The 22586-nt window shown below is 37.2% G+C and overlaps 1 protein-coding gene across 1 annotated transcript in view; it reads left to right on the forward strand.

Moving 5' to 3' along the window:
* Positions 1–22586, forward strand: part of SYNE1 (spectrin repeat containing nuclear envelope protein 1) — a 306387-nt gene that overhangs the window by 179100 nt on the left and 104701 nt on the right. Inside the window, exons 74-88 of the mRNA XM_064509137.1 lie at positions 158–423; positions 1194–3354; positions 3733–4070; positions 4805–4949; positions 5752–5970; positions 6885–7147; positions 8229–8415; positions 8986–9141; positions 9370–9522; positions 11632–11814; positions 13379–13516; positions 14907–15092; positions 15896–16018; positions 18171–18357; positions 20632–20771. Of these exons, the coding sequence (XP_064365207.1) occupies positions 158–423; positions 1194–3354; positions 3733–4070; positions 4805–4949; positions 5752–5970; positions 6885–7147; positions 8229–8415; positions 8986–9141; positions 9370–9522; positions 11632–11814; positions 13379–13516; positions 14907–15092; positions 15896–16018; positions 18171–18357; positions 20632–20771 (4845 nt within the window). The remainder of the gene's footprint in view (positions 1–157; positions 424–1193; positions 3355–3732; positions 4071–4804; positions 4950–5751; positions 5971–6884; positions 7148–8228; positions 8416–8985; positions 9142–9369; positions 9523–11631; positions 11815–13378; positions 13517–14906; positions 15093–15895; positions 16019–18170; positions 18358–20631; positions 20772–22586) is intronic.

Below are 22586 nucleotides of genomic sequence, written 5' to 3' on the forward strand. Positions count from 1 at the left end.
TCCTGCCCTGAAAAGGTTGGAGAGAAAGGTCGGGGATGGGAGAAGGCTCTTCGAATTTACATTTGCACAAGTATGTAAGCCTGGGCAGATAATTAGTCCCCACACAGTATATATGTTTCAGAGTTGTTATTTAAATTCCATGTTGTGTCTCTTTCAGGAATTCAGTCAGAAGTTGCAGTCTAAACAGTCAGGTCTTACCACTGTGACTGAGAAGATGAGCAAACTAACCCAAGGACAGGAATCACCTGAACACAAGGAAATAGGACAGTTAAGCAACCAGTGGCTGGACCTCTGCCTTCAGGCACACAGTTTGCTCATACAGAGGGAGGAGGATCTGCAGAGGACTGCGGATTACCATGATCGCATGAATGTAGTAGAAGTTTTCTTGGAAAAGTTTACGAAAGAGTGGGACAACTTGGCTAGGTAAAAAAGGAGTAGCACACACTAAAGTTTACATGCTGCATATACACTGAAAGACCTATTTACAGAGTCTCTCTAAATTGGATCTGCTAAAATTCCCTTTTTCTGTGCTTAATTAAAAGCAAGCCTCCTTTATAAATTACGACAAAATTACTTGTATTGAAATAAAGAGAGCTTGAGAAGCCAGATCTTCAGTGCTTGTCTTTAAGGCAAGTACTGTCTGATCCCATCCCAGGGTATAGCATTTGCTGCTATTTGTAGTACTTTGACCATTTTGTTTGAACTTTTTCATTTTTGTTTATTGTCAGTGTTTTATTTATTAGACCATTATAACTTAGTTACCGCTGCTAAATTATTGCAGTTGTTTTCCATTCATATATATATATATAGCATAAACACACAAGCTATGTGTGTAAAAATTTGGAGTCTACTACTGCTGCTATTGTAGTCATTGGACAAGATTCTCTTGTACTTCAGTACTTTTTGTTTTTCTTTATATGTGCTATATAGCAGGTATGCAGTGTGTGGGTCATGTTGATTTGGATGGTCAACCCAATGACTGTATTGCACATGAAAGAGAGAGGAATAAAAATGTTAAATTTTTTAATTAATGTTCAAGGCCGGTATCTTCAAAAGAAACTGAAAGCCTTATGTATTTAAATTTTATTGATTTCAGTATATAATATGCTTATAATTCACTTCGACCTCTTTTAAAATTCTGGCCTGAGATAGGGTCCAGTCATTCATTTCTGTCTTGTGCATTTTGATAACAGATCTGATGCCGAGAGTACAAATGTGCATCTTGAAGCTTTGCGAAAATTGGCACTGGCACTACGGGAGAGGAGGTTTGCTCTTGAAGATTTGAAAGATCAGAAACAGAAAATGATAGAACATTTGAATCTTGATGACAGAGAATTAGTAAAAGAGCAATTTGGTCATTTCGAGCAACGCTGGACTCAGTTGGAGGACCTTGTGAAGAGAAAAATTCAAGTTTCTATAGCAACCTTAGAAGAGTTCAGTTTGGTGCATTCCAAATTTCAGGAATTAATGGAATGGGCAGAGGAGCAGCAACCTAGTATCTCAGAGGCTCTTAAACAGAGCCCTCCTCCAGATATGGCTCAGAGTCTTCTCATGGATCATCTTACTGTTTGTAGTGAGCTTGAAGCCAAGCAGCTTGTTCTGAAGACACTTGTGAAGGATGCTGACAGGGTGATGACCAATTTAGGGCTCAATGAAAGGCAGCAGCTGCAGAAAGCCCTTTCTGATGCACAGCACCATGTAGATTGTCTCAGCAATCTGGCTGGCCAGAGGAGAAAGCATCTGAATAAAGCACTGTCTGAAAAGACTCAGTTTCTCATGGCAGTCTTTCAGGCTACAAACCAAATTCACCAACACGAGAAGAAAGTAACATTTCCGGAGCATATCTGTCTGTTGCCTGAAGATGTGAACAAACAGATCAGGACTTGTAAGAATGCCCAAGCTAACCTGAAGGCCTGTCAAAATGAAGTCACTGGGTTGTGGGCTCAAGGAAGGGATTTAATGAAAGAAGCAACCGAACAAGAAAAGAGTGAAGTGTTAGGTAAACTGCAGGAACTACAGAATGTATATGATGCTGTGTTACAAAAGTGTAACCAGAGGTTGTTAGAACTTGAGAAAAGCATAGTTTCCAGGAAATATTTCAAAGAAGATTTAGATAAAGCCTGCCATTGGCTAAAACAAGCTGATATTGTCACATTCCCAGAAGTCAATGTAATGAATAGTAACCGTGAACTATACAGTCAGCTGGCAAAATATCAACAGATTCTCGAGCAATCTCCAGAATATGAAAATCTGCTATTTGCACTGCAAAGAGATGGCCAAGAAATCCTACCATCACTTAACGATGTGGATCATTCATATCTAGATGAAAAGCTTAACATGCTTCCTCAGCAATTCAATATTGTCATTGCCCTGGCAAAAGATAAATTCTGTAAGGTTCAGGAAGCAATTTATGCCCGAAAAGAATATGCCTCTTTGATTGAGTTGACCACAAAAGCTCTGAGTGAGCTAGAAGATCAGTTTATTAGTATGGACAAAGCTCCAGCTGCTGTTTTAGCCAAAGAAGTTGTGTCACTCCAGCAGGCTTACAGAGATCTCTTAGGTGAACTGGTGAGCCTTGGTGCAGCAGTGGATGAACTGAACCAGAAGAAGGAGGCCTTTCGAAGCACTGGCCAGCCATGGCAACCAGATGAGATACTAAAACTTTTCACACTATATCACAAGCTGAAAAGGCAAACAGAGCAGAAAATCAGCCTTTTGGAAGACACAATAGAGGCATGCCAGGAACATGAGAAAATGTGCATGCAGCTTAAGACACAACTAGAGACAGTGCAGAAGGAACAGATTAAGGTGAATGAGGAAACGCTCCCAATAGAAGAAAAGTTGAAAATATACCACTCTCTGGCAGGCAGCCTGCAAGACTCAGGAATCCTTTTGAAGCGGATAACTGAACATGTAGAAGCCCTTTCTCCTCAGCTTGACCCATCTGCCTGCAAGACAACCAATCACCAGGTGCAATCTTGGCAAGAGACACTAAAGTCATTGCAAGCTGCCATTGGTGACACAGTGATGGAGTGTGAGAACAGACTTGTGCAAAGTATAGACTTTCAGACAGAAATCTGCCACTCACTTGACTGGTTGAGGTGGGTGAAAGCAGAACTTAATGGAACATTAAGTTTGGACCTCAAACTGCAAAATATCCAAGAAGAAATCCGAAAGGTTCAGATACATCAGGAAGAAGTACAGTCAAGTCTAAGAATAATGAATGCACTAAGCAATAAAGAGAAAGAGAGATATATGAAAGCCAAAGAGCTGATACCCGCTGACCTGGAAAACACTCTTGCTGAGCTGACAGAACTAGATGGTGAAGTTCAAGAAGCAATAAACATGAGACAGGTTTGTGCATCCTCAGTGTCATTAGTTTCTTGCTCACCAAGCTGAAAAACATGGATTTATGGCTTGATGTCTGTAATTACCATGAAAAGATTGATCTTAATATTCTTTTTTTTCTTCTTTAACACCTTAGGCTGTGGCTTGCTGCCATGGGTGGCTGTAGGGAGAGTAAGACTTCCTCAATATGCATATATGAATGCATGCAGAAATGCAAAGTTACTCAAAACCTGCTTCCATGTGGCCTTTCAGGACCTGTATTTTAGAAAAAGAGAAAAGAATGCAAGCATGGGCAAAATCCATACTCTCTGCTGAAGATATTTTTGTTGCTGTTGTGGATTGTTATATATGTGATACTGTATACAATTTTCACTTTTATTTCAGGATACCTTGAATAAACTATATAGTCTCTGCCAAAAATACTACCAAGTGATGCAGATAGCAAATGACTGGCTTGAGGATGCTCAGGAATTGCTACAATTAGCAAGGAATGGTCTTGATGTCGAGAACTCTGAGGAGAACCTAAGAAACCACATGGAATTTTTCAGCACAGAAAGTCAATTCAGTAATCATTTGAAGGAGTTAAAAGGCCTGGTGTCTGAGATAGAGCTATTTATCCAAGCTACAGCAAGAGAGCAACTGGTGCAGGATGTAGCTGCATTGGAGGAAAAGGGCAAGGGGACAAAGCAAGAAGCTGACACCCAGCAAGAACAATTGCAAAGGTATTTCTTTCTTTCTCTCTTTCCTTCTTTCTTTCCTTCTTTCTTTCTTTCCTTCTTTATTTCCTTATTTTCTTCTCCTTCCTGCAAAACACTTTGGTGATGAAATACAGAGATCACAACAATTGGCTTGTAACCTAATTGCAGTTTTGTAAAATGTTTGTGCTACTGATGACAGAAGTGGATACTGGGATTCAGAATTCTTGGATTCTGTTTCTGTTCTGCCATTGACTAACTGTATGACCTTAAGGAACCGGTGATAAAGTTGTATAAAATTTTGAACAGTACAGAGAAAATTAATAGGGAATGATTATCCATTATTCCATATTGCACAAGAACTACAGAGCAACAAAGGAAATTGAAGCAGATATTTTAAAAGAAAATAAAATTCCTTTTTACCCAACATAACTGTGTAAGTTCTTATCCCAGAATGTTCTGGAGGCCAAAAGTTTAAATGGGTTTAAAGCACAACTTAGATGAATTTGCTGAAGAAAAGTCCATCAAGGGCTGTTAAATGCAAAGTTGTGGCTGCAGCTTCTGGTAGGTTTCTAAGCCACAGTTGGCGATTGGGATAAGCCTCTGTATGTGTGCTCTTTCCTAATAATCTTTTCTTGGAAAATACTGTATAACAGCATAACAAAAGTGGTTAAATTGAAAAATATGTTCAAGAATACTCCTTATTTAAAATGGTTTTGTGTCACATTAAATTGTTCTTTCTGATGTTCCATTTGTTTAAGGTGTGCTTCTGAGTGGCAGGAGTATGTGACAGCAAGGCAGAAGGTTATCGAAGTGATGAATGAGGCTGAGAAAAAGTTATCTGAATTCTTAGTCGGTAAAGCAGCTTCTTCTGATGAAGCTGAAGAGAAATTGTTAACACATAAGGTAAGATACTGAAAGTGATATGAAGTCCTTTTTCCTTCAGTGAAAATAAATTTCTCTCTCTAGTTCCCTACTTGTGGCAACCTGAAGTTGTGTTTTTCGGTCTTTTCCTGTAGCTCTTAACTATATCATAGCATATCAAGAGATGTGGACAGATGTTTTGTAAACCCTTTTCAATTTAGCATCTGTCTATGACTGTAGAGGACTGTAGGAGCCGAGAGGTTCATAAGGATCTTGTGTCCCTTGACTACCTTAGGCAAAATTCAGATCATAGAAACTTTCATCTGCTTTTGTGTCATATGGAAAAGGTTTACTTTTTAAACTTGAAGTCCTTCAAGTCTCCTTGAAGAGCAGTGTCCTGTCTGTTAGCTGCATGAGAATATATTTATACCTTAGGACATCTAAAATGGCACTAGACAAAAACATGACATAAATGTATATTTAAGGACCCGAATTGCTTCCTTAATTTTTTAGACTATCCTATAAATTGGAGTCTTTGCTATGAGAAGTTTCCTAAATACTCATCTCCTTCTCTTTTGAAGGGGTAGCAAGGAAAAGTAAATGAAGTATGCACCAGATTTCTGCTGCTTTCAGAGAACTGCGTTCTGGACCAGGTCCTTCAGATAGCTGTAGCTAACATACTGCATATGAAAAACAAAGTGAGATCTAGCCAACTCACTTGCTGTAGGGACCTCCTTTTTGCCTACAGTGGGTGGAAATGGCTTGTCTGCCTACAAGTGTGTGAAAGAATTACAGTTTGTAGTATAAAAAAAGGAAAGCTTACTGCTTATTTTTGCTTTTTCAGACCCTTGTGTCTGTAGTGAATTCTTTCCATGAGAAGATCACAGCCCTAGAAGAAAAGGTTTTGCAGCTGGAAAAAGTTAGCAATGATGCCAGTAAGGCAACTATAAGCAGATCAATGACAACAGTTTGGCAGCGCTGGACACGGCTCCGGAATGTAGCCCAAGAACAAGAAAAAATTTTGGAAGATGCAGTGCAGGGATGGAAGGGTTTTAACAATAAGGTAACTCTTGGTCTCGTTAACTCCTTTTATAACCGTACATAGGTTTTCACTACTTAACACAGCCTGTTACAAACTTGGAGTACAGGTTATAACTAAGTCTTGTGAAGCAAACAAGTCAATTTTATTATTAATCATTTTTGGTAGAGAAAGCTGAGCATTGTAAGCACAGTAATTTATCTCAGGTCACAAACAACCACCCGTGAAAGCCCCTAGTTTAGAACTACTGCCTCCAAGGCTGTTCTTCTATAAGCATACATGTACACTAAATACAGAGCTGTTTTGAGAGAGTTGTCTTAAGGCGATTGTTTCAGTTTCTGGTAGTTCTTGAGAATCTTATCTTCTTTGTTTCCCTTCCCAGAATGGTCTAGTCTAGATTAAATCAATCGCTTTTTTCTGAAGAGTGTGATGTTGTTATTTCTAAGTTTGTGCACTGATATCATTGCCTCTCACTGCTCACTGATCATGTCTTCTTCTTTCCTTATATCCTACCAGTCTGTTTTTATCTGTCTTTGTCCACTATTTTATGCCCAGATTGCAGGTTCTCTGGGAATGGGATGATCTTTTGGTTAAATGTGACTCATGCCAAATAGGGGTCTGCCCTGGGTTAGCACTCTAGGTCCTGTGTCAATAAAAATAATAAATGCTAAAAATAGGAGGAGCCACTCATCACTCAACAAAATACTCCCTTAGCAGGTCCCAGTCTACTCTGAGCAGCTAGGGCTATCTAGCTAGGTAGATTTAGCAGCATTAGGGTGCAGATTTATTTCTGGTACAGAAACTGTTGCATCAGCCCTATACCACAGCTGTTTTACAGAGTCTAAACATACAGCACAGGGTTTAGTACCTTTTTGTATCAGTTGTACTAACTTCCTTTTTCAGTTTAATTATTGCCAAGACTGCATCTCTTTCCTTAGATTCAGAAAGCCACCATAGCAATAGACCAGCTACAAGGTCACTTACCAGAAAGTTCAGTAGAAAAGGCATCTAAAACAGAGCTCCTGGAACTCCTGGATTACCACAGCAGTTTTCTTCTGGAGATGGAGCACCAGCTGTCATCTTTGGGCCTGCTCAAACAGCATGCTGTGAGCTTGCTTCAGGATGTGGAAGTGCAGCCTCCTTCTCAGGAAGAGCTACCAGTCATGCAGGAAATCAAAGCAATGCAAGATCGATGCCACAAGTAAGGCAACATTTAGAAAGATTCACTAGAAAAAATGTATCTTACAATTCATTCATTAATTAAAGTTCATTCATTATTTTTATTATAGCTTGTGCGAAGTTCATTGTGTGCACACGTAACTTTACAGTAGAATAGCAGTCCCTCTAGAAAATATATAGACATTAGCACTTTTGTAATTCCACTCTTCAGCTGGAATTGATTCCAAAGAAATAGGGTCTGAAATTATCTCATGCTCATATAAATATGGCATTGATTCAGTTATGAAAGGTTATACAGACCTAAAACCTGTTTAGGAATATGAAAGTTAGATCCACATCACATAGAGAAGAACTACAAACTCTAGTCCTGTAGATCTTTCATCGAGTTATCTTCTGAAAAATTATTCTATCTTTTATAAAAGGTCCAAATTCTCGAGGAAAGTATGGAAGTGTGGAGAAAGGTCTCAAGATCAAAAATGATATTCAAATGGTTGATGCATGCCTTATCCAAGCTAATTTGCCAATGCAAATCTCATCAGTAGGGGTGGAATTTATCTCACATTACTTTATATTATAGATATGTGCATCTGAACTGGTTAATCCTCTTTAGTTAGTGGAGAGAAATAGAGAGGTCTGAGCTGCAGTTTTTCTGACCTATTGTAGAAGTTTCTTTTCGGATAATGATGAATCATCCAAAATCATGCCCTCAAATTGCCTTTTTTTTTCCAACAACCATAGTCTGTGGTGATGAGCTCAGATGTAGGTGTCTGTGTTGTAAACATTTGCATTTGTTCGGATGAATTGTGCACTAGATGTCAAAATGCATACAACTGCTAATTAAAAGGGATATACTGGAGAATGAACATGAGAAACTTAGAATGCCTGCTGCTTTAGTGGTCTTTTGCAACACTCCTCCACTTTTTATTACTCTGGATATGTGGCTATTCATCATTCTCTTTATCATTCAACAGTTTTTGACAGAGCAATGTTTTTAGAAGCAAATATGAAAAATATTGAATAATATAATATAATAATAAATGAATGTTAGAAATAAATATGAAGAATATCCTTCACAAATAGTTACTGTTTTTTTGTTTTTGAAGTATGCAACAGAAAGTGAAAAAAGGCATGAAGCTGGTGAAACAAGAGCTGAAGGAACGTGAGGAGGTTGAAGCAGAGATTAATACTGTGAAGTCCTGGATCCAGGAAACAAAAGAATATTTCCAGGAAACAAAAGAATATTTGTTAAACCCTGATGTGGAAGTGGATACTCAACTTCAGGAATTGCAGGTATATCAAATTTATTAATTTCCAAAATATAATGTTTCTAATGTACCTTAATTGTGATCTGCTACTGAGTATTAATCAGTTCAGAACCACAGCAGATTTAAATTAGATATGTAAATTAAGGGGCCATAATACCTTATTTTAAATGTATTTAAGGTATGTTTAAATATTTTCATTTATGTACCTTTACATACCTAGCATATTGTTTAGTAATTTTCTGCTCATCTAAAATGTAGGGGAGCTATTCTACGTGGCATTTCTTTTCCATCTCAGTCGTCTTGGAAAAAAAAAGACTAAAATAAAATAAACGCCTTTAAATGGAGATGCTGAAACTGAAAACTCAACGTTTTCCATATGCATGTGGTCACACAGGAATACAGAACTGGACAGACCCTTTTAAATGAGAATCCAGGCAATCTTAAGATATAATCTCTTTTAAAGAACTGATTAAACTGAAATGTGAAAGCAGTTAGCATTGTTGCAAACTATGATCTATGTCTCCTTTTGCTAAGTTTACACAGATGTAACATTTTTTCCATTGTTCCTTAACAATACCGTTTTTCTGTCATATAGTCTCTCCTCAGTGAAGTAACTATTCATCGCCAGGCTGTTGAAAAAATGGCTGAACAACAACAGAATAAGTACTTGGCTCTTTATACCATTTTGCCTTCTGAACTCTCTCTTCACCTAGCAGAAGTTGGACTGGCCCTTGTAACTATACAAGATCAGGTAATACATAGTAGATAAATGCATCACAAATCTATGGTACTTCTTTGAACTTCATAATTTAGTGAGATGTAATATCCAAGCACGGTTGAACTATGACTGTGTAGAGTAGTCTTATTACCTTCTTTCAATAACAAAGAAAATTTGAAGTAAGTTAAACGAAGGTTAAAGTTAGTTTCCTGTCAGGGGGAAATATTTCTGCTTACTGAATTTAATTCTTATTGTTGACAGATTCAAAGCAAAGAGAAAGAAACTCAACAGATCAAAACATTAAATCAAGAGTTTGGTCAGAAAATCCAAGGGATAGCAAATGAACTAAATTCAATTCTTTCCAAACTGAAAAAGAAAACTAATGATATAGCACAAGCCAAACTTGAGCAGAAGGTAAGAAAAGGCTTTCGTTATTTAATTACACCATAAACTCTTCTGAACTGGGCCTTTGTACCAAAGATGTATTTGTAGAGTCACGCGAGACTTTTTTTTAATGTAGTCTGATAGAAGAATGGGCAAAAATACAGATTGACTGAGATTTTTAGAATTATAGTCATTGCACACTGGCCCATAACTGAGCATGGAGGGAGCAGCTGAGAGCAAAAGCAAGTCAGATGGCCAAAAGTATGCTGTTCCCTCTAAATAATGACTCTGATTGCAATTTGGGAGAGCCTAAGAGGCTTCCATACAGCTCCCTGTTTCAGTCTGTACTGAAAACACCATTCTTTATAGTCCAGCTTTGCTTGTGATAAGTAGAATTTTGCTTAGCCAATAGTCTAACTAATATCATTTGGTATAATAGTAAAATACTGCTGGTGTGGTTAAAGGTAATGCAAAAGCTCTCGATTTTTTTGTGGGTTTTCTGAACCTATTAGTGTGTACTACACTCAGAAATGCTTGTCTGTACTGAGGCGTGATGGCAAAGTTAGGTTTATCATATGAAGGTAGGAGGTTTTTCTACTAGTCAGAGATAAACTTGGGCTGGTTACTGTCTTAAAGTAAGCAAAGTATACCAAGTAGGAGAAGACTGGGTATGTCTGGTATGTCAAAAAATTACCGATTTATTTTCATGATTTGCTATAAATATGCTCTAAAATTCCATTTTGCCAGAAAGTGTCACTGAAATATATCCCATTAAAATTGGTTCATCAACTTGTCCCCGGTAATTAAGTAGAAAGCCAGTGAAATGTGCATTCCCGTGTTGCATAGATGAGACCTCCATGTCACTGGAGAGTCTCCTCGACTGCATTTATGTCAATTCTTAGCTGTTACTCATGAGACTGAGTTGCCTTTGATCACAGTAGTAAATATTTTTGATATTAACATTAAAACTATGATTGTAATAAGTAAAATAAAAATTTGTTTTAAATCCTTTTCCCACCTTTAAAAATGATATACAATCTGCATTATTTATTTCTATAATATAGACGTTTATTTATGCCATTCTGAAATACGTATGTCTTTGTATTTAAGTGGGTAGATCAACAAACATTTGTCCTTATATATACATGTAGATAGTTATGTCATGAAGTCATGCTACTATTCATGCAATAAATTTATCATGAACAGTTGATCATAACTGATAACTGATGTGTCTCTGCCAGGACAGCCCTAACATGAAGAGCTTGAAGTGCTGACTTCACCACAGGAAAAGAAGGCTGATACTGAATTCATGATGGAATTATATATGTTTTATTGCAGTCAGAGTTCAGTTCTGTATCAGTTTTTGTCTTGTGGTTTCAATTTATATTTCTAAAAAAACTGTAAGGGGTCTGGAATGCTTGATGAGGTTTCTTTCATTTATATTACAAAAGCAATGAATCACTAATTTAGGTCTAGAAAAAAAGCAAAAAACGCTACACTCTTGGCCCAAGAAACTGTAGCCGCTAAATGTGTTATCAGTCTATATCTAATCTTCTAGATTTCTTTTTTAAACTTTTTGTAAGTATGGTAACAAAAATTTATTTTTAAAATCTGTTTCCATTGAAGCAGTCTAGCATCATCCAGACTGCTCCTGTTTCAAGATCGAGCTGTGAATATACTAAGTTTTTATAATGCATTTGTGAGTAATTAGGCAGTTCTGAGTTGGTTAAGTTATATTTCATTTTTAAAAAATAACAAAACAAGAAAAAGATACATTTCAAATCCTTGTCATGGCAATGTGTGTTGACCATTCAGTCAGCAGACAGACAGAAAGATGGACAAGAGCAGTTATGTCACTCTAAAGTGACTCAGTCTTTTGGTATGATAGGGAAAATGTTATCCATTTCAGACAGGAAATCAGAGAAGAAAAAGTAATGGAACACATTTAAGCGATGACCAAAAATCCTGCTGTTCTGCCTTCCTGCTTAAACAAGCATTGTTGGTTTACAGCCAAAACAAAAAAACAGAATAAACTGTGGAGACTTTGGACAGGTTTTAGAAGTTGCAAATCGGAATAGAAATAATCAGCCAGAAAGCTAACACATCCTGGCTCACTGATGTTCTTGTTTTTCTGTCTAGATTCTGGGTGAAGAACTGGACAGCTGCAATATAAAGTTGATGGAATTAGATGCATCGGTCCAGGACTTTGCAGAGCAGAATGTCCCTCTGGCTAAGCAGCTGGCTAACAGAATTGCGAAACTCACTGCACTGCACCAGCAGACCATGCGGCAGGCTGAGTACAGAGCAGCCAAGCTCAGTCAGGTAAGGTCCCAAATCCTCCCTGTCATTTCCTTTCAGAAGCAGAAGGAATATGAAAACTTCTCATTTGTTTTCTGAGTAGTTACACAAGAAGGGACATTCCTTGGCACGTCTGCCTATTCATAGTCAGGGATTATACCTCAGAGAGGGGCACAGACTGGGGTCGAATAAGAAGGAAGGAATAACTCTGCTTTTGTGATACACTGCTTTAGTGTGCTCTTCCATGAAGCATCTGCCTGTTGGTTCCTCTGGCACCCTGAACAGGTTTCAGACCTACCTTCCAGCAGTGGCATGCCAGGAAACAATCTCATCATGCTTTTCTGGGCCTCTGTCTTATTATCATTACATATATCTGCAGTTTAATATGAAAAAGGGTTTGTTTTGCTCTAGTCACAACCTATAGAGAGTGAATATAATTTGTATATTCAATAGAAAAGCCTAGAAACAGTGGCTCTGTAATGCTGTGTGTCTTTATGCAGCACTAGAGCATTCATAAAGATGCTTTCCCTATTGTTCTCAAGGCTCAAAGTCCCTGAAACTCTTCCTTAAGTATTCTGCTAATTGTCATTGTTCAAAAACAGTCTGGCTAAAAGCAAGAAAAGGGATTTGCTATGGTTCTGCCAACAATAGCCTGATAAATCATGAGTTCTCTTTTCTGCATGCATAAAGAAACTTCTATTAGGCTTGGAAAATACAATTATTTCATAATATTTTTTTCAGTTTCAGTTCCCTCTGAAAAATTATTATCAGAAATGGATAGCAAATGGCGATCAAAATAAGAGTTCAGTCCCAAGGTGCTTGTTTGAAGGGATTTAACTGTTATGATGTTTTTGTTCAGCACTGAGAAGTACACTTCCTATCATAAAAGATGTACAGTCAAAGCAAACACTGCATACAAATACAGTTCAGGCACCGAACTCTAGGATGTGATCCACCCCTCATATAAAAGACTCAGGAAAATCCGTGAAGTAACTCCTGGAAAGTAAGAAGAGAATTGGAACTAATAGGTACTTGCTAACTAGAAACTGGATGAATCGGAAAGCACAGCATTTTTTGTCTTGTATTTCAAAAAAAAAAAAAAAAAAAAAAAGGAGTCCTCCTTTTGGAAAGGTGACAGGCTCAGAGAACAAAGCAGATTATAAATTAAAGTGATTTGGGGAATGACACGGCAAGAGACAAATAAACATAAGGAGTGGCATAAAAAAGGCTTCCAGTGAACTACAAGTTGAGAAAGAAAGTATTTGGAACTTGTGTGTGAGGCTCAAATATGTGCAGGAAGTGTATCCTATAGGGATGTGTAGGAGCACGAGTGCACTCTCCCAGTATGACCTACATTCTTTTGGTGCCTTTTTTCCCTTGAAATAGATGTGCTTATTATTGGAAGCAGATGTATTTTATCCTCATAAATACGGAATTAGTTAGACTAAATTCAACAATGAGGAAAAGGTATTAATATGATCCCTAAAATTAAAAACAGTAAATGAAATAAAAGTAATTTTGTCATTCTCTGAGAAATGTACAGAATTACATCCTAGATTCAACAAGTGGATCTTTCTTTTATATCCAGGCTACTTCGCATCTGGAAGAATACAATGAGATGCTGGAGTTCATACTGAAATGGACTGAGAAAGCAAATATCCTAGTGCACGGTAGTATAACATGGAATTCTGCCTCTCAGCTTCGTGATCAGTTTAAGGCCTACCAGGTGATTATATAAGCTGCAAAATTCAAGGAGCAAAGTATTTCCTCAGCTTATTTCCTGTCCTTTTTTTTTTTCCCATTTCCTCAAGCAAAAAATTCTAAAAAAATAATGGGTTTCTGTGACTTCCCCCAGGTCTTAAAGATGATTAATTTGTTTTAGACAATTGTTTTGAAGACTGAAATAGTGATGCATTGTTGACTGAAACTATGTGGTTCAAGCTTAATCTCCATGCTTACTTGGGTTCATTTGCTTCATAGCAACTTTTGATTGAGCAGTGTGATTTAACTAGATAGCATGATGCTGAGTACCTCACTGCAGCTACTACTCCTCTAGAAAAAGGTCATAGTGATTTTTTTTTCCTGGCACTAGATGATCCCTGTTCAACAATAGATTATAAATTCTAGTTTGACCAAACACAGTTTTCAGGGTTATTTTTTTCACTAAGCAACTTTGTGGTTTAAGCTAAAATTAGAATAGCTTTTGTTTTCATCTGACATCTTTCTTTCATGCTAAGTGTTCCCAGACTAATAACCAGTGGGTGAGCTTCTCCTTTCCAGTTGCTTCCTGAACATCCCACATCAGAGTGTTTTGCTGTCCCTGTGGCACTGCAATTTGTTCTGTGTGCATATGTTTATGTGTAAGATACAAGTATGGGATCAGTGGAGCAACACACGATGATAAGGTTCAAGCTTGCCCAGTGTTTCATGACCATATAAAACAAATCAAACTGGTAGAAGCTCATGTCTCACTAATGCCAAAATAAAATTTCATGAGTTATGTGTTTGACACGTATGTTTGTTAATTATGTGTCAACTGCATTCATTTACATTGGGGCAGGATGGTATGTCACACTTTCTTTTGAGTAGGACCCTCCAAGAGATTTATCCTGAGGAAAGCTGGGGGTTGCATTTCTGTTTTTGCTATGGCTTTTCCCTGACTTCAAGAGTTGATGAGCAGGTGGAAATAGCCAATGCCATCCCACAGGACACTTTGGTAGCCACTTTTTAGGCAGTATTAATGACTACTGTCCCTGAGTGCTTTCTGCAGTTTCCTGTTAGGTATATCAGGCTTTCAGATCAAATTGTATCTGTAGATTGTGTATATTATAATTTTACAGGCAAGTAGATATAGCAAAACACTAAATGTGTTGAGAAGTGCAGCTGCCAAAACTTCATGACTTACTCTTTTGTTTCCCCATCTCTGTAACCTAAAGCACTTAAGCATACACTCAGTATTAAGTAAATTGCTTAAGCCTTACAGGAAATCAGTAGAATTTAATCACATGCTTACAGATGTGTACAAATTGAAGAGTTTGCTGGACAGAAATTTACTAAAGATGAGTTTAATTTGAACCTCAACACTGGCATTTACTTCTATTCTTATCTCTATCTAGGCTATGCTTGAAGAGTCCGGAGAGATTCATGGTGATCTTGAGGCCATGAGCGAGAGGATTGAGTGTTTGACAAGTGTATACTGTACTGAAGCAATGTCTCAGCAAGTGCTGGAACTGGGGCGGCGGACAGAGGAGTTACAGCAAGTTATCAAAGTGAGGCTGCCAAATCTCCAAGATGCTGCCAAGGTGTGTGAAAAATCCTTTTCTAATGCTGGCTGACAGCTGGGGGACAGCATATGCTAACAGCATCATGTTTCTGTGAATATTAGCTAAGCAGGTAATCTGCGGTCTGTAAAGCACATGATTACGTTGCCTAAACATGCGTGCCTTGCACAGTTTCAGATACAGTTGGGTATCCTGTCCTGCCTTCAGCTCTGGCTCCAGACGGGGATAAGTCTCCTACAGGTCCTCTGGCACGTCTGCTAGCTATGCCATGGTACTGAGCACCTATGTTCAGATACTTGAACTGAGCCCAAAATGTCTGTGCCAGGGGGAAAGCATGGCATTTATGCTGTGCTGTTTCCTTTAGCTTTCTGTTAAAAGGTATCTGTAACCTGCTGTCTATTAATTCAGATCAAATGGACTACACCAGAATTCCATAATATAAGGCCTGCACCTTCAAGTGGGTGCTCTGAAAAGAGGGAACATGTTTTTCATGTCCCTGACATTTCTGTGCAGCTCTTCCATATGGATGTGTTATGAATGTTAATGTGTGCTGTCCCTAAGTAATGCCTGAGGGCATTGTAAACTGGGGTGAGACAATGGAGGAGACACGTAGAATAGTAACTCCGGCTTGGAGGCTTCTTTTTCCAGACTCTGTTGTGACTGATTATTTTAATTTTCCAGTATTTTAAACATTTACTTTTTGTTGTTAAAAATTATCAATTAGTTTTGTCATTGCAATAAAGGACACAGCTATAAAATCTGGACAGATGCATTTATAGTGTATTAGTTTTTGCTTTTTCATCCCCGATTCAAATCTATTCCAGGACATGAAGAAATTTGAAGTTGAACTGCGAGCCCTGCAGGCTGCTCTGGAGCAAGCCCAAGCTACCCTGACCTCTCCAGAGCTCGGGCGCTTGAGCTTGAAAGAGCAACTTTCTCACAGACAGGTAAAAGGGCAAGGCCTCAAAGTTAGCATGTAAGCAGTGTGAGCATACACAAAGAATAATCAATGCTAGTATGACTGTTGGTAGTGGTTTTTAAGGCAATTCAGTATATCTGAATCTAGCCTCAAGTTACTGCCAAGGGAATTAGGGATAGAATAATACAAATTATTCCCTCAAAGGGGAATGTTTGAAACATAATCTTTTGGGGGTCTGTTATTATGTTGATGCAGTAATGATAGTCTCAGTTTTCTGAGAACTGTGCCTTCATCAAACTTTAATCCATATTAGTAGCTTATTAAACTTAATTTATTTTATAATAAATAATATACAATTATTATATAAGTATATGTTATATTAATAAAAGATCCATCCTATAGTTTATTAATAAAATAATCTATTATTAAATAACCTGCAAATATTTATAACAATATAGCCCAGCTCTTACACAGTGCTTTCATCAGCAGGTTCTTAAAGCACTTTAAAAAGAAGTCTGGATTATTATCACCATTTTACAGATAGAGATGCAAAGAGATAGTGACTTGCTAGCTCTACCAACAGTCAAATGGAAAGCTAAGGAAAAAGCTCAGGTTCCCTTAAACTCAGTCATTTTTTGTTTAGTTGAATTACCTGCATAAAATATTGCTGCTTTCTGTGTTGAACCTGGCCTACTATAGAGATTTGTTGATTTGTTATTTTTTGTGTCAGTCTCATGACAAGAAAAATAACCCAAGTCAGAGCATTCTGAGTTCCTTGCGGCAAGCTAATACATAGCCTTAACTGCCCTAATCTTCCAGTACAAACTAAATATCAACAGGTCTACTTTGTCCTCGGAAAGGATTAAAATCTGCTATAGATAAAAGGCAAACTTACATGGCTTTGCCTCTTGATTTACATATGCAGTATTTATTCTTGGGACTTGCAACCAAATTTTCAGAATATGGCACTGAAGAATGTAAGTGAAACACACTGCTCACACACAGAGTAAAGGAATATGGAGTATAAATTATTGTTTGTGTAGCCAAGTGTCTGTTCCCTGAAAGGCATCCATTCCCAGGAGTATGGGGCCTGTCAGAGGAGAGGCCTCGGTAGTGATGCCTCTGAAGAATAGATCATTATATCCAGTCTCTGTTTAGATTATCCACCATATTTCATAAAGGCTCAGAAATAAAGAGCAAGCCCTAATCCTCTCATCAGCATGCGCTTCAGACCCACTGAGGTACCTTTCTGCATATGCTGTAGGAGAAGGGAGACAGCCGAGTTCTTTTATGCATTTTATGCAACCAGGTTCTTCATCCCTTTTTGCTATGTGTGTTGTCTAGTCGATTTAACTCTTTCGAACCTAAAAGCTTTTTCTAGTGTTGTAAGGCCCTTCATTTCAACCTTGCCTTTTTCTTTTCTTTTCTTTTTTGTTTTGTTTTGTTTTTCTTCTTCTCACTATGAATACATTTAGCTTCCCAGTGAAGATAAAAGGAATGCTGATCCAATCTATTCTCTGGTCATTCCCTATATACGTCTCTTGTGCATAAGAACAGACAGCTTGAACGAACACTGTGAAAAGAATAGAGATTATTAACAATGGCATCAGTGTAGGATTATTCAAGGGGAAAGAGTTCTGTGTTGCTGTATTTTGTTCCATTTGATTGCCTTTTCAATTTCAAATAACATTTTCAAACACGGTTTACATTTTCAAAGGAAGACTGTGAACACAACAGTATTGATGAGCTGTTTTGAAAGAGTACTTCTGTGTCTCAGCAGGGAGTTGAACTTGGATGTTAATATTCAAACATGCGTGTTCATAAATGACTTCTACACAGCTTTGATTTGTGGATTTTTAAGATATTTTTCAAATAAGTGAACAGAAATATCTTCATGCTTAGACACTTAATAACAGGGATTTACTATGCCTTTTTATGAACTATTTTTATTCCTATTATGTAAGCCTTTTGCTTAACCAATATTTTAAGATAATGTTTACTTAAGAATATGTGAGTAACTCCAGACAGAGTGTGTCCTGATTACATTCCATTTAACAGCCAAATAATCAAATTCATTTTTTGTTTTAGTGTTTGAACTCATCTTTATTTATCATTTGCTGCATTGAATGCTCTGTGAGTTCTGCAAAACTGACTTACTGTGGCACTGACCTTGTTTCTAGCATCTGTTGTCTGAAATGGAGTCATTAAAGCCAAAGGTTCATGCAGTACAAGTCTGCCAGAGTGCCTTGAGGATTCCTGAGGAAGTGGTCACCAACCTGCCAATATGTCACAGCGCCCTCAGGCTCCAGGAGGAGGCCAGCCGTCTGCAGCATACAGCCATTCAGCAGTGCAACATAATGCAGGCAAGTGCAACTCCATCCCATAGATTACTCTAACTTGAACAGTGCCACACAAATTGCAATAAAACAGAGTTTGTATTTTTATGCATTACTCCTTTCTGTGTGGTACCATTAGAAAGTTTCCCAATAAGTTTTGGTCATTTCTGATTCCATGTTTTGGGGGGGTTTAACATTCATAATCATGCTATTGGTCAATTTATTCATCTGACCCTCATTTCAGTTCTTTCCTGTATCTAGCTACTTGTTTGTAATGCTGTTAAGATTAACTAGTCAAATAGTTAATACACGATTGTATGCAGGTTGATTTTATAAATATAATCAGTTATCATAATTTATTTTAGTATTTCATTATAAAATCAACTGCTTATATTAATTGCATATAAAAATGTTGATTTAATTAAATAGCTCTCTAGGCTAAAATCATGAAATTTTTCTTTTTTCTTATTGAAATTTCTATATATTTGCTTTCTGGTTTCTGAGCCATTCAGTATGTATTAAATTCCCATTTTCAAGCTTTGCTGAAAACAAGAGAATTAGTTTTTGTTTCATTGTTGGCTTTTTTTAATATCTAAATATGTAACAGGAAGTTTCAAAGACTAAGAGAATAAGCTTTTTTTCCTGTTCTTTGGTGATAGAGGAGTACATAGTGAGCTAGGGTGCAACTACAGATATTCAAATTAGACAACAGAAGAAACTTTCAATCATTAAGGGTTTTTATGTACAAGGGAGGACACAGATGTTGTTCACTGAAAGGTTTTAAAACAGCTGGTGAATCTATGATAAACAGAATTGGTACTGCACTGGTAGGATGCTAGACTGGATCAATCTTCAGAATCCTTTCTCAACTGTATTTTCTATGATTCTGTAAAGTCTAACGTTTCTCATATAGTCTTTCCATTTCACAAATGGAGGCTTGAAGTAAAAAAGCAGACAAAAATCCTCATGACAAAACTTTGAGAATAGGCAGTGCAGTCTTTTGTGGGGGTACATTTGCTGCACATGCTTGTTGGAAACAAAAGTTCTGATTCCTGATACTGGCTATTTAAAAAATCATCTATGTGAGGGTTTTTTTTTGAAATAAAAACATTAAACCATTGAGTTCATAGCAGTTTGCAGTGTTTCTAAATGGACTGTCTTTTCCATAGCAGTATTCCAGGTTCTGTCCTATAGTGATCAATTTTATATTTTCTTGTTGCCATCTTTGTCTTACATATATATATAATTTTGAAAGCCAGCTAGTAGATTTGTCATTGAAATTAACAGAGGTGACTGTTTTCACAGCAAAGCATTATAAAATCTTAACTTTTACTCCATACTCATAATATGAAGGTGTCACATTGTAAATAAATATTCAGGATAAATTATAGCATGCAAACTAAGTCACCCATGACAAAGTGACTTTTTAGTCTTTACAGCTTACTGAAAGAGCTCCTCATTGCATTTGCTTTCTTTTTTTCTTTGGAACCTACAAGAATGCCAAGAATTGGTTTTAAAACATCTAAGAGTATGGTTCTTTAGTAAGTAATTTCCAGTAAGATTAATCTTTTCAAGTTAAATCAGTTTTCATTATGAAGCAGTAGTCCTGTTAAAGCCTGCTTATGATTTATTTAGTGTTTTCCCTTTGTGTGACTGTCCATCAAACTTACTGCAGTCCTGGGTGTATAGCAATAATCTCCTCCATTTTCCAGGAAAATTAAGAGTCATGGAGAAATAAAATAAATCGAATAGTAGGATAATGACAGAACTAAGAATAAAATTCAGTACTCTGAGTTAATCATTAGCCTACCAACTACTGTATACATTGAGAAATTATAAAAATATTGTAAATAAAAGCTTACTTCTAAAATTGTGTTTTCTCCTGTGTAATTAGTTTTATCTGCTTTCTCTGGATTTGAAACCAAACTTTCACTACGTTAGTGCTTCAAAAACAAGAAAGTTATGAAAATCAACTGGATTCTTTTCTTCAAATGTGCAAATTTAGCATCTGCATTCTAAATGGAGACAATTAAAAAATGTATTTTACTCTGAAGTTCCAAGTTAAGAGGTGTGCTTGTTGAAAGTATTTTTTAAAAACTCTTGAATTTTAAAATGAGCCAATGTGATATGGCAGTGTTTAAGTAAACTGAATATGAAACTTTCTGATACAGTTTTTAGCATTTTAGAAGATTTAAAACTCATTGGGTGTAATTTGCTTCCCTTCAGAAGGGAGATCAGTGGTGCTTGTACTAGGTAAATATTTATTTTCATGTAGATACTCTTGGTTTTTTTTTTCTTTAGGAAGCAGTGGTTCAGTATGAGCAGTATGAGCAAGAGATGAAACATTTACAGCAAATGATAGAGAGCGCCCATCGTGAGATCCAAGACAAGCCAATAGCAACCAGTAACATCCAGGAACTCCAGGACCAGATTTCACGCCATGAGGTAGGAGACCCAATATGCAACAACACAGGTTTGTTGGCAGCTCATTGGCCAGAAAAGTTTCTCCTCAGCAAGTCTCAAAAGGTAGCTGAGCAGTTTTTTAGACATCTCCTAAGGCTAGCTGAGCAGATGAACAAATACCGTATAGGAAACTCATCCTGTTAGTACAGTTTGAAGTATTCTTTTCTTTACTCAGTTAAACATGTGTGTAGGCAATATTATTACAAACTAAAGCAGTACATAACTAAAGGACAGTTAAAAAAGGTATTTGACCAGGGACTGTACCAAATGACAACACTGAACCTTTAATCAGGTGTTCACTGCCATTTTAGTGATTCATAGATATATCCCAAAGTCCTTAGTCATTTCATTGCCATTTATGTTAGAAAACACCAAGGGACCAAATCACAGAAAAGCCACAGTAGATTTGGAAGAAATCTCTGCAGGGGTCACTCCAAAGGCTTCTTGCCGAATAATTGTTGCGAAGGGTTTTTCCCTTTGGAGTTACAGGTCCTACCCTCAGACTAATAGGTCTCCAGAACTCCTGTGAGTCAGGATCATCTCTGTGAAGCCTCCTCTGCTGTGCTGGCACTGGAGCACCAGGGCCTGTTTCTCCTTCCCCCTGTCTGTTGCCATATTCCTTGGGATCGAAAATGCATCACTGATGTCTCTGTGTGTATCATTTTTGACATCAGATGGCACCATTTCTTTACCTTTGATACAAAAAAGTTACCTGTCACATTATATAATATAACCTAAAAGTCTACCCCTAGTATTGTGCTGCTTATTTTCTATCTAGTTGTTACAAAAGGTATGCAGTACAAGTGCAGAGCAGGTATCTTAAAAATATTTCTATCTTTTTAGTATTGAATTGCAAGAATTCTCTTCACAAATGTTCTGGAGCAGCTAATGCAGGGGAGTTGCTTCAGCGATATGTGGTGAGGATGCTGCATAGAGGAAGGAATTAAAAATGGGGCAGCTTAAAGCTTGACCCACATTTGAATGAGTCCAGTAGCTAGGAGTCCTCCTAAACATCTGTAGGAAGACTGCAGCTTTATTCTATTGCACATTATAGGATGAGCCATAGAGTGACCAGATTTCCTTCTTACAAACTTCCCACGTTTAGGGATAAGGAATTAATTTCCCTCAGACAACATTTAGTTTTCTATTAGAAAAAAATATTACACAGGATTTGGTGAAGGAAGCATGAATTACATATGATATCAAGTAGTGTAAAGTTAATCTTCCATATAGAGTCTACTTGAAAATACTGAGTATTTAAAGATGCAGATATCTGTATTTTTGGCCGATATTTTGTTTGCTGAATACTTGTGGAAAAGGGTGCAAAGTGTATAAAGGGGATATATTGGACCCTATACTGTTATGCCTTTTAAAAGCAAGTCTGTCAAGATGCTCATTATGTGTGTTCTAAATTTAAGAAAAGATCAGTTACCAATTTCCCTGTCGAAGCCTGCATGAACACGAACTTCAAGGGATATATGTAGTGTTTAGAATGAAAGTAGGAAGAAAGCAGAAGGAAAGTACACTCTGATTTGCAGAAAGCTTGTAGTACCCTGCATGTATGTAACAGTACTTACAGTCTGGAACTGTGTTTGCAGAAACCTGTTTCTTTGCACTTTCATGTGAGAAGATAGCCAAATGTCTCTATGCTTCTATATAATTTTAATGGACATACACTAGCTTGTAGGATAGAAGGTGTCTCTGCAATCATAGACTGTATAGACACAAGTGTGTTGTCAGCTTATATTACTTTTTAACTTGTTTTATTTTTTCCCAGTCACACATTTTTTTGTCTTT

This window comes from Dromaius novaehollandiae, chromosome 3 (assembly GCF_036370855.1).
Source record: "Dromaius novaehollandiae isolate bDroNov1 chromosome 3, bDroNov1.hap1, whole genome shotgun sequence".
Classification (NCBI taxonomy): Eukaryota; Metazoa; Chordata; class Aves; order Casuariiformes; family Dromaiidae; genus Dromaius; species Dromaius novaehollandiae.